General features: G+C 37.9%; 2 protein-coding genes across 2 annotated transcripts; both read right to left on the reverse strand.

The window, feature by feature from the left end:
• Positions 1 to 1,500: 1,500 nt before the first annotated feature.
• Positions 1,501 to 4,903, reverse strand: LOC125217560. Its single transcript, XM_048119077.1, has 5 exons — positions 4,449 to 4,903; positions 4,247 to 4,378; positions 2,189 to 3,901; positions 1,711 to 1,982; positions 1,501 to 1,632 (listed from the first exon to the last, which is right to left on the reverse strand). Exons 3-4 carry the CDS (start codon positions 3,887 to 3,889, stop codon positions 1,749 to 1,751), a joined length of 1,935 nt encoding a protein of 644 aa, XP_047975034.1. The 5' UTR covers positions 3,890 to 3,901; positions 4,247 to 4,378; positions 4,449 to 4,903; the 3' UTR covers positions 1,501 to 1,632; positions 1,711 to 1,748.
• Positions 4,904 to 7,273: 2,370 nt separating this feature from the next.
• LOC125218315 (RING-H2 finger protein ATL64-like) lies at positions 7,274 to 7,847 on the reverse strand. The gene has a single exon (XM_048119961.1). It carries the CDS (start codon positions 7,826 to 7,828, stop codon positions 7,307 to 7,309), a length of 522 nt encoding a protein of 173 aa, XP_047975918.1. The 5' UTR covers positions 7,829 to 7,847; the 3' UTR covers positions 7,274 to 7,306.
• Positions 7,848 to 12,643: the final 4,796 nt, after the last annotated feature.

Genomic DNA, 12,643 nt, shown 5'->3' on the forward strand with positions numbered 1-12,643 from the left:
GTTCTAAATTGCATCGTAGTACTCAAGCCGGCACTTAGTCTTCGAGGATCGATAATTTTAACTTGCCACGTGCTACATACCCCCATACACTTGTGGGTGACATTTTGATTGCAAGTTTAGCATGAGTCAAATTTGCCATTAATATTGCTCTCTCAAATGAAATCCCCCAAAATTTGCATAGTACGGTAACCCTAAAATTTGAAATCCCTAAACCCCTAATTCGCGTTGCCAATCGATTAGCCTAAACGGGAAGCAGTTCACTCTACAAAAAATAAACAGAAGCACACTAACTTGAGTATGGGATGGTGATTCGTGGGGTTCACAACACGATGACGGAGAAGAAAAAAACGAAAGGGGAAGAAGGAAGGAAGAAGGAAGAGGACTGAACAGAGAGGGAGAGATAATATAGTCTAACTCAACATCATAAGAAAGTGGAAGCTAATAGCCTGTTTGATTTTTGACATCTCTTACACACCAACTTGTAGTCTCAACATAGGTGTGCAGAGTGGCAAGTTTCAGGGATAACGAGACGAAATTGCCCTTCAAGCAATTTGGACAATTTCGTCTGAAAAATGGCAAAATATGCAAGGTTTGTGATTTTATATTTTGTTAGAGTGGCAAAATATGCAAGGTTTGTGATTTTATATTTTGTTAGACCCCTGTGGTGGGATTTTTTTTGTTAGGAGTCAACGGTGCAACAACCCAAAAAGTTAGGGCCTTTTTATGCAGTTCACTCTAATTATTAATATAAACCCAAAAATGATTTAAAGCAACAAAACCTATGGTAGTTTAAAGTATTTACTTGATATATATGCCAAATGATAGATTGGCATAAAATAAAGGCAGGATGTTACACTCGGGCCAAGAGAACTCACTAGATTGGTCTTCGATGCATGATGTGTAAGTAGTTTATAAAATGCACAGTGTGTAAGTAGTTTATAAAATGAACTTAAATAGAAATGTTATGTGGTGTTATAATTGTTCACATGAAAAAAAAATGATTAAGCATATTAGACTAATTTATAAATCATATTTTAGTAATTAATTTAATATAAATATATAATCACAAAAGTAAGTTGTCATTCTATCCTTCTGACTATTACATGTCACTAGTATATTAAGCAATTCATACGTCACCTAAAGCGTATAGAATTAAGTTTAGATATAATAAAAGAGATCGCTCTTTTCCATCCCATTTATAGGGTACAAGACATGCTCATATAGAGCAACCATGCCGATCCTCGAGTAATAGGGTGAAACATAATCCGTAAGGGGTTTCTGAGTCTACAAAATGCATGATGTCGCATGCACGCAAGGGATCCCACTGATTTGCCAAAGCCTACAAGTGCATGTCATTCCTCGCATGTTCACCACAAACTGACCAGTAGGACCAGTGACCTGATACTCATTCTCACCATTCCACAACGCCCTCCAAGAGGTAGACTTGCCAGCTGTCTCATCAAGAATCTCCTTTATCACAGGAGGTACTGGGAAATTGTATTGCTTCACCCACTGCCCTCTAATCTGTATGCGCTCTACTTGTTGTGTTCGAAGTTCCTCCAACAATGTTAAAAATGGCTTCTCACGAGCTTCTACGATCTTCGAATTAAACGTCTCACACATGTTGTTTAGCTGCGCAATATTTTAAATATTAGTCTACATTTAATTCATAAATCATGACAAGAAACTTTGCAAGTAATAGTTTTTCACCTGCGTATCACACTTAACATGTCCAGAGAAGTACGCCCTCACCCATCTTTCTTTCGGAGCTGTCCCCACCAAATGCTGATATGCAGCTTGGTTGAACACTCGCATTGCATCTGCTTCAAGTAAACCTCCTCAGTTGTGCTATCTGATATTGCCCACATCTTTTTCTTCAAGACATCTCCAGAAAAGTTCTTCTTAAAATTGTTGTACATATGTTGTACACAGAAACGATGCTCACTTTGAGGATATTTCTCAGAAATGATCTTCTGCAAACCCTGTAAAGGAAACAATGACAATTAAACAACAATATTTATAGAATTGTATACATTGCAAGCTACAATATTTACTTTATTATAATTTAATGTCTTTAATCCTACTGAGCTTGCGATCAGATCTAGCTAGAGCTGCCTTTAATTTTGTTAAACAATGTCATAAAAGAAATATATATCATGTGCTGCATGTGATAATTTATTTAGTTTACCTTTTGCTGATCAGACATGAAGACATATCTTGGACCATTAGTTGATAGCTCCAAGTCATCATCAAGATGATCTAGAAACCACTTCCACTGCTCGTAGCTTTCCGTTTCGGCTACCGCCCAAGCAATTGGCCACCAATTATTGTTCGGATCAACTCCGATGGCTGTGAATATCAGTCCCTTATACATCCCACTCGGAAAACATGCATCTAGGAAAATGATAGGTCGACAGAGCGCTTCCATCCAATCTTCAATGGCCCTAATCAAATATATATCCTGAGAAACATAGGACTTGAGCTCTGTGCGTCTGTAATTCTCATAATGTATGTGAACACTTGAGTCAGGATGCGTCCGAATCAACTCATTCTTGTAGTAGAAAAGCTTCTTGTATTGTTGCGAGGTGTCCCCATATATGCCTTCAAGTGCAATTTCTCTTGCCTTGTATGCAGTCATCCGACTAACTGTGGATCCGAATTGCTCATCAACACATTGTCTAATAGCGACTAGTGGAATGTGAGGGTTTGCTTTGATTTTTTCAGTGAACCGTTTCCCTAACCACTTAGACATGATCCATTTGTTGTGTGTTACCTCTGAACAAGTGTGAACATGATCTCTTTTCAATGTTCGTACCACGTAGTCCCCATTTGATTGTTTATTCAAATGCACAAACCATTTGTAGTCACCACCACTACCACGACACACAGCTCGTAACCTATCGTTGTCGTTTACTTTGATATGAACGGGCCTCTTAGACATCACTGCGTACTGCTGGAGGACCTCTCTAAAATATTCTCTGTCGCCGAAAACATCTCCAACATTGAAATATGGTAAATCATCAGTTAACTTGAACGAGCGGACAAGAATTCCAGTCTTGGCCCCACCTTCTTCATCCGATGAATCTAAATCCATAAGACCGGTATTGGCTAAATCATTTAGCATATAAGATTCTTCTGCCATCCGCCGTGCGTCTTGAATCAATTTCTCAATTATAGGAGAAAACTTGCGGATTGTAATTAAGGTAGATGGTCTGGTGCAATCAGTGCCTACACCAATTCCACCATTAGGTTTTACTTCATCAGGATGTTCCACAACATCTTCGTGTTGCTGCGTCAGTTTGGCTAAAAAGGATGCAAACATTTGCTCATCACGACACATGTTTACTAGAGATAAGAACTGGTCGAAGTCCTCCTTATCTTCAGCATCACCATCACCATCAAAGCCCTCATTATGTAGAGGGAAGTCGTTCATGTGTACTTCCTCCTCGAGCTGGCAATCTTCTAAGTTTGTGTTCAACTCCTCAACTCGAGCATGTGAATGTGCTTCATCCAAGTTATCCTCACAGTGACTTTCCTCCTCGAGTTGGCAGTCTGCCAACCTTGTGTTGAACTCCTCAACCCGAGCATGTGCGTGTACTTCATCCAAGTTTTCCTCAAAACGAACTGCTTGTCCCACAAAGTATTCCTCAAAATGAGTGTTTGCTTCTACCAAATTAGCCATAAACTGACCTTCTACTTCGGCGGCCAAGTTTTCCACATATTGAGATTGTAAATCTTCCAAGTGGTCCATATTTGGCATGTAAACATCTTCATACTCTGCAGGTTGTACCTTTGGACCTTGTGCTTTCTCAACTTGTGCAGCTTCTGTTTCCTCAACAACTGAGTGTGAGGGTTCATTAGTCTCAACAACGGGACATGTTGGTGCCATCCCTTCAGCTGACTACAAAAGGAAAATTTAGTTGAGCAAAGCCAAGCCTAGGTTCAAAAGGAAAATTTAAAATGATAAATATCAATTTCAGTTAACAATTTGGAATATCAAAATCAATCCAGAAAATCAATTAAATATCATACTTAGAACTCCTACTATTACTTAGGTTCAAATATAGAATATCTTCATCATTAAAAAAAGAGAAAAGTCAAATAAATATCACACATACTATTATTCCCTAACAATGAAGCACACTCCATAATAATGAAGCACACAGTGAATGGATCTAAGACAAAAACATAATATCAAAGTCAATACTCACTTAAACTTTAAAATACTATATATCAAATTTAGTACCTCATGAACAACGGAATCAGGTTGTGCTGATTGAAGAGTTGTTGGCTCACCAACATCACCAGCTTGTGGTTCTTGAATTGCACTCAGAACGTCAACGATTCTTTCAGCGGCTTGTGATTCTCCTATATTAGCCTACAAAATAATGTCGACATTAGTTATCTCAGCAAGTACACAAACATACAAACAACAACAAAATATCAACCTCAGTACTTGCTCCATATTTGTATTAAATCCATCAAGCAGATCTTTCACAATATCTTTTTCCTTCCTCCATTTATCTCGTGCTTTCGCCAAACTATCTTTAAGGAAGTCTTCAAATTCAATATCACGTTCATACCACCCAATCATAGGTATTTCTTGATTAAACTCCGCCTTCTTTCTCGGCTTTCGCTTTGGTACAACCAATGGCGGCTCTTCCATTTCTTCAATCACAACACCCTTCGATTTAGGACTGAAAATCTCCTTTCATATTTCATCATGGGCCAACTTTTATTTCGCTTCTGCTTCATGCATCGTTATTGCAACCGTGTAAATATGTACGAGCTTCTCTTTCTTGGTAGCCAATGATAGAAATCGGGGCACTTGATCGTCGTCAATAAGGGGTTGTAGAGGTCCAAATTCAATGCCTATGCATGCATCACTACAGGTAGTGTGACAGTAGTAAAACTCACAAATCATCTTCCAATCATATCCTAATTTCACCATCATACTTGCCAATAGGGATGTCAATGTAGCCCGCAACCCGTGGGCTGGCCCGAATAACCCGCCAAATTAATAGGGTTAGGGCTGGAAATTTCTAGTCCGATAAAATTAAAATCCGATTAGCCCGCACCCGATTAACCCGCGGCCTGTTAGGGCCAGACCCGAAAACCCGATAAAATTTCTATTATTCTATTTTTTACTTCTTATTTGACACTTCATTGATTAATTTTATAATATAGATAACTAAAAAAATAAATTTTAATTTTATATTAAATATACAAATTATATATTGAATATTTATTAATATAATAATTGATAAATAAATAAAAAAAACTTCAAATTCACTTACAAAAATTATTTAAATTTCTAAAATATGCATTAAAATTTCACGATATATCTCAAATATTAGTATTTGATCATGTTTATTATTGAGTTTGAATATATATCTCAAATTTATCATAATTAAATATTTTACATTTTATGAATATTCATCATTATTTGTTGGATTGATCGCTTGTTAATCTTATCGGTAGCAACCCAATTAGCCCGCTGGGCTAGCCCGAAACCCGAACTTTTAGGGTTATGGTTGAACTTTTATAACCCGAAAGAATTCACAACCCGATTAGCCCGCACCCGATTGACCCGTAACCCGAGTAGGGCCGGCCCGAAACCCGGTGGGCTGGCCCGATTGACATCCCTACTTGCCAATTCAAACAAATCAAATCGTAAAACACTACATTCATCCACGTAGTTCAGTTTGCCCTCAATATATTCTTCCTTGTAAAATATACCTCCATGGTGAAGAGCCACACTAAACCGATCAGGCCTACCCTCTGTTCAACATTCAAAGCATTCAAAGTAACTATCAATTTATTTAAACCCTTAACTAAATTAATACACAAATGTCATACCACCAAATTAACAACAACCATAAACCCTAGACTAGTCAATTTTGCAATTTAGCTTTTGCGGAGCAAAATAAGTCATAAAAAAAAAACCGTACTATATTGAGACTTCGCGTTGAAGACGAAGATTTTTGTGGAACGGATATCCCATGTCTCTTGTTCTGCATCAATCACCACTGGTTTTCGATAGTCCGTGCCTGTGCCGTCATTCTGGTTTCTCGAAGATGATGCTGGTGCTCGTTTTTTTGGAGGCATTACGCATTACCCTATCTAAGACGGAAATGGGGGTTGTTGGAGGAGGAGGGAGCGTGCCTTGACTGACTTGCGAGGGCGAGTGGCCGCTGGTTTTAGGAGGAAGAAGGGGAGTGGGAATGGAGGGACTAGAGGTGAATTTTAGAGACAAAGAGAGACGAGAGGTTAGGACGTTAGGTGAGATGAGAGAGGAGTCTATTTTAGAAATTGGCGTGTAGAAGTCAAAAAGGCTTTTGTGAGTTTTGAAAATATTTCACAGCTAAATATTATTATATAGATATTTTTGTATATGGAGTATTACATATTTGTTTCATTCCTATACACAATCGGACAAAAAATTATATCTCCAATTCACATCCACCTACATATTCTGAAAAGCAAAAGTGTGACATTGACCCATTTTTATGTATGGACAAAAATACCCTCCAAGTTTTGGGGGTATTTTTGGTGTAAAAATGGACTGAAAAGTGAAAAAGTATAAAAAATGTGATTATCCTTTAGTACAGGGACATCCACGATATTTTTAAAGTTCAGGGACCATTGGCGTGCAAAGGGCCTATTTCAGGGATCGTTTGCGTAGTTCACTCTAAATTTAAAAACCGTACTATGGAGGACTTGAACCTAAGATATTTGGCCTCAGACATTATTAACCTCTCTATCGTTTTGGCCAACTCACGTATAGCTCTCTACCATTTCTTCGACACTAGCTAGATAGCGCACAGTTTATATTAGGACATCCGTTTAATGCTATGTTCTCCGTAACTTGCAAGTATTTAATTAGTAGCTGATGATAGCACTCAATTTAACAACCGTTTTTTATGAGTATGCTTACTAATTACTCCACTAGTTAATTACGGCACTAAATATATATATCTATCCAACAACCAATTTGTATGGATTCTTATCACTTGCCTAACCATGTCACTAAATATATGTAATGAAATAGTGAAGCCCTTTCCAATTCTTCAAAATCTTGATGGCACACATTCTTACATTCGTGCATCCATTTAATGCTAAAAAAAATTAATCCATACATCCCATAGATAACATGCTTATGGAAAAACACTAAATTTTAGAAGATGTTGTTTTATATGGTTAGGGAAGAGAAAAAATATTAAATTTTTATTAATATTAAAGAGAGTTTTTTCGAAAAAGAAAGACAACTAATAAAGAAAATGTGACATCTGAGACCGATGGAGTACTATTTTACAACCATAATTGATCCATCCGGATCCTGATCCAACGTCCGAACCAAACTCTGATCCACATCCGGACTCAACCCGGAAGCAAACTCGCGAACCAAGCCCTCTTCTACTCGTATCGAGACCACGCCGCAATCGGGTTGACCCGTGACCCAGGTTCGGCAAATCGGGCATTGCGGGTGAGATCGGAGCCACGCGTCAATGCAATCAGCATGGAAAGAGTGCTTGCATTCGGGTAGGATCCGACCCGTTTCTCCATCCTCGAACTCCGACAAGCACACGGCGCATTCCGGCGGAGATTCTTGAATTTTCGATTTGTAGAGGAAGGTGGGGAGCGAGCTCACGGCGGCGGGTGGTGGTGGTGGAGAGGGGACGGGTTGGAGATGGTGATCGGAGCGGCGGCGGCGGCAGACGTGGAATGCGACGATGGCGAAGCAGGCGGAGAAGAGAATGGTGATGGATGAGATCATGATCTTGCCCTTGAAGGCGTACCCGATTGAATCTTCATTTTTCTCGTCCATTATTTTTTTTCTATCGAATCCAAACTCTAAGAGAGGGTAGAGATTTTTGTGGGGTTGTTACTTTACTTGTGTGTTCTAAAGTTTTTATATTTAGATTACATGTATAAATCGATCTATAGTAAAAGCCTACGATTTAGGAATGACTAGATTCTTGGCTATTTATTGCTCTATGAATCATAGTACTCCCATTATTTAAATGAGTAGACGAGTACTAGGTGTAGGTGTGTGTGAGTTGATCAAATGGTAGAAAGGTTAATACCTGATGTTAAAGGTTGCACGTTCGATTCCATGTTAAAGGTTGCACATTCAATTCCTCCGTAGTGCAACCTTTAAATTTAATTCAAATTACCTATCAAAAACAAAAGAAAAAGGAAATAGTAGTGTGTGTGAGTAGATCAAACGATAAAGAGGTTTATACTTTAGCCTCAGGTTCGAGTCCTTCATGATACGGCCTTAAATTTAACCATAAAAAAAAAGGAATCGTATATGTATATGGAACGATAGTTATAGTATCAATGCGAATTTACATTATTATAATTTTAAAATCGTATCGACTAAAAAAGGATGGTTTAAACATGAAATCTCATCCGTTGACACTGTGTTGACATTTTCTGTTGCTACTATTTTGTGATTTGTTGATATTTTCTAATGGTCCAGATTATAATTTGGAGTTTGTAGTTTGCATTTGATTACATTCCTATAGGGATAAATAAATATCTGGATAGACTGAAGTCCATTTTTTCCTAAACATAAGTATAAACCTAGGCCTGCTATCGACTCCGATGATGAATATGAACCGGATAATTTAGCTGATTCATCCGATGGTTTGCCTCCAGATAGCTACAAGAGGCTGATGATGCCAAGAGTGGTGAATAATGTGCATGCAATTTGATGAATAAGAAGAATGCTGGGAGTGGGAATTCAATGAAGGAGCTCACTCAGGCTATCTTAAAAATTTGGTAAGGCGTAAGCAATCCGAGACTGCAAAACTATAGCAGTTGGTGGAGATGGAGAAGCAAAGGATGAAGTTTGAAAAGGAGTTGGAGTTGCAGTGAATGCTTGCTTCATGAAGACGCAGGTAGAGCTATCGCAACTCAAGAATAGGCGGTTCTGAGACTAACAACAGCCACCAAGACGGCCATGGGATCATCGGCAATAACGACAATGCCGTAAACAACAAGAATAACAAGAACAGTGGTAGCAATGATTGAGGATGATAAATTAAGAGTTTAATTGGGTCAAAAATCGGGTTAACACATGTTGACTGTTACTATTTGACGGCTCCGTCCATTTTGGAATAAGTTTGGTCCGAGTTGAAATGTGTAGGATGCAATAATTCAAAACGTAATGTCTAGTACCGACATCGTAAAATGGTCATATGTTTAGGACCAATTTTGGCCTTTACTATTTTATATATTAATTTTATAGTAAAATGCGAGTAGAATGAGTTAGTAGAGTATGAAGCTCATTTAATAAAAGTGAAAGAAAGGTAAATGTGTCTTTAAATTACGGACACCCCAAAATGGCAAATCGTGTCAAGTTTTGGCGGACGAACGTAGTATTATTTACGTGGATTATGAATGTTAATCAACATATGGCGTGGATGTTTTGTAAGGATAATTAATTATATGAGTTTTATATCAAATAATTTCTATTGTGGTAGTAAAATGGATTTACTCTTAGTGGAAAAAGTATACCTCCAATTATACTGAAAATCCAAAAATACCCTCATAAGGCACAGCCCTAATTAATACTCTCTCGATGTCGAATAATAGCACTTTTTTTTTTAGTCTGTCTCATAAAATTAATCTCCTTATATTTGTAGCAAATTTTTGTTTTATACTGAATGGACCACATTCTCTAGTAACAATACTCTAATCACTATTTCTTTTCCTCTATCTCTTACTTTTAGTACTGTCAAATCGAATTGAGGGTTTCGGGTATCCGATCCAAAATTCACAAAAACCAATACCCGATACCCAGTCCGAATTTGATTTTAGGTACCCGACTCGGGTATCCAGTCCCGATTGTGATTTTGATTTTTTTTTAGAAAATTAACTACAAGTTTTTATAATTTTATTTAGTTCGAATAAAATACGAAGTTGAATCTTCACCCTCTCCATCTACATATAGATTATTTTTACTATTAATTGGATATTAGAATATGTGTAAAGGATATTATATTGTACATAATCAAGCTACCGTTTTCATGTGTGCACGTGTGTTTTAGATTAAGACACCCTTTTTCTTTAGTATTTCAGAATCATGACACCATTTTTCTTCTGTTTTAGAATCAAGATCCCATTTTCTTGTGTTTTTAGAATCAAGACACCATTTTTCTTTTGTGTTTTAGGATCAAGGCTTAGAATTATAAATGGATTGTAATTTTCAAGGCATTAAATTTTCCATTTAAACAAAATCCAAGAAACCCAACTCAAATAAGGTGGAGGTGGCAGCAGCTTTAATTTGATCTGGGAATTTAAGACAATGTCAATAATGGAGGCAGTGATAGGACTACTATTCCCGTGTCTTTGGTGGCTTTGGCAGTTGTAGATGGCTTTGGGCAGTAGAGGGTAGGTAGTCACCGAGAGGAGAAGAGAGACTGCCGGAGGAGAGCACACAGCGCTGGGAGAGGAGACGCAGCGGCGGCGTAGGGAGGCACGGGCGAGAGAGCATAGCAGGAGAGGGAGGCGCTATGAATTTTGGGGTATACCCAAAGTCACTAATAGCCTATTACGATATCTATTAACTAATATGTACTCACTCCGTCCACAAAAAATAGGGCAATTGGTGTATGACACGAATTTTAATGTAGAATTGGTAAAGTAAGAGAGAAGGGAAAAAAGTAAAAGAGAATGAGAAAAAGTAAGAGAGAAGTAGTGTTAGTAGATAGATGTGTATGGTTATTATTTGTTGAAGACTTTCCATAAATGAATGTGCTCTATTTTTTGTGGACGGCCAAAAATGGAAAATGTGCCCTATTTTTTTGTGGACGAATGGAGCAATTAAGAAAGAAAATTATATTTAATTAGAATAAAAACATAATTAATTAATTTAAAAATAAATCGGATAATTCGGGTATACCCAACCGGGTAACCGGATACCCGATAATCCCAAATTCTCACTACCCGATCCCGATCCGAAACTCGACTTCTCGGGTTTCGAGTATCCAATTATCCGATTTTTTTCGGGTTTGGATATCGGATATCCAATACCCGGTATCCATTTTGACAGGCCTACCTACTTTACCAATTTCACATTAAAAATTGTTGTGTTCCCAAGGTCTCTATTTTTAGTATAAGACGAATGGAGTGTGCAGACAACCACAAGCGTATTCCCGCAAGGAGACTGTTCAGATTGTCTTCCCTTCCTCTCCCTCAGACTCCCAATGTGGGATGAGTTTGTACTCAACAGAGACATATCGTCGACTTGGATTTCCAGAGGTAACTCTTATTTACTCTTTCGCGGTCGGTTGCAGAGTGTACTTTATCAATGGCATCGTCCGAGGCCATAAATCAACTTAAATACTTGGTGATGTATTAATTGGGTAAAAATCATATGGAGATGCACTGCGGAGTCTATGACCACAAGTCCGACCACCTCCTTCGCAAAATCGCATCTTTACCCACTCTCACACTACACGATTTCAACTACCGAGGATATACGACGGGTAGGGTAGATAGGAATGATGAAATATAACTCATTCAATCATCCCCAAGTAGGAAAATAAACTCACTCATTTTTTTGGATTGCAAATCATTAAAATCTTGCCAGTAAACGATGAGGCAAAACGTTTTATTCCTGGGTCCTTAGGGCAGGGGCGAAGCTAGAATTTCATTATAGGAGGGGCAAAATTATATGTAGAAAATTTATATATATTGAGTAGGGGCATTTTTTATAAATCTATATTATATATTTGAAAATTTTTAATAGATGTATAAAGGTGAAGAAATGGTGAGGAGGGGCATTTGCCCCATGTACTACAAGGCTAGATCCGCCCCTGCCTTAGGGCATTCACAGTGGATAGGCTCATCTCAAAGCTTATCTCAGGACATATCTCCATTTCCTTCTGTCTCATTAATATTTTACCACATAGCCTATCTCCATGCAATGGATGGGCCTATCTCAGGGCATATCCCACAGCCATAGTCAGCATTATATCTATATATTACATTTTTAATTGTCGGTACAAAATAAAATGAGATAAAATAGTAAACAAATAAATTCAAGACAAAAATATTATGAGAAAACATACTTTATTTAAAGAAGAAAAAAAAAAAAAGAAACATCGTACATTTAACGAAAAAAAACACAAAAAAAGAAGTATAGAGTGAGAATGAAGTGGTTAATGTAATAATGAGGTATGGAGGTATATATAAAGGGTTTAAAAATAATTTTAAAAAAAATTACATATTCCGATAGGGCCAATGTCAGCTCATTGGCCCTATCGCCGCAATGATGGGCCAATCATGGCCCCATGGAGATCAGCCTTGGCCGTTGGAACGGCCCTTTGCGGGAGGCGAGAGAGGGCCGATCGTCGGTCCCTTTTTCGCAGTGATCGCCGATCACCGGGCATATGATGGCCTCTGGAGATCGGTTATCCATTCCTAATGCTCTTAGGAAACATAATCCGTCGTACAAAACAAGGAGAAATAGAGTGATAAATGGGCTTTTCCATCCATATCCGCACTAAAAAACAGGTACTTGAGTGATTCAAAACCCAAAATTCCAAGCATGGTATAGCCTCCGATTCTTCTCGGAAGCAAATTAAGAAGAATCAAATTTCTGGTGTATTTTTCCAGTAGATTCTACTTC

This window comes from Salvia hispanica, chromosome 4 (assembly GCF_023119035.1).
Source record: "Salvia hispanica cultivar TCC Black 2014 chromosome 4, UniMelb_Shisp_WGS_1.0, whole genome shotgun sequence".
NCBI classification, from domain to species: Eukaryota; Viridiplantae; Streptophyta; class Magnoliopsida; order Lamiales; family Lamiaceae; genus Salvia; species Salvia hispanica.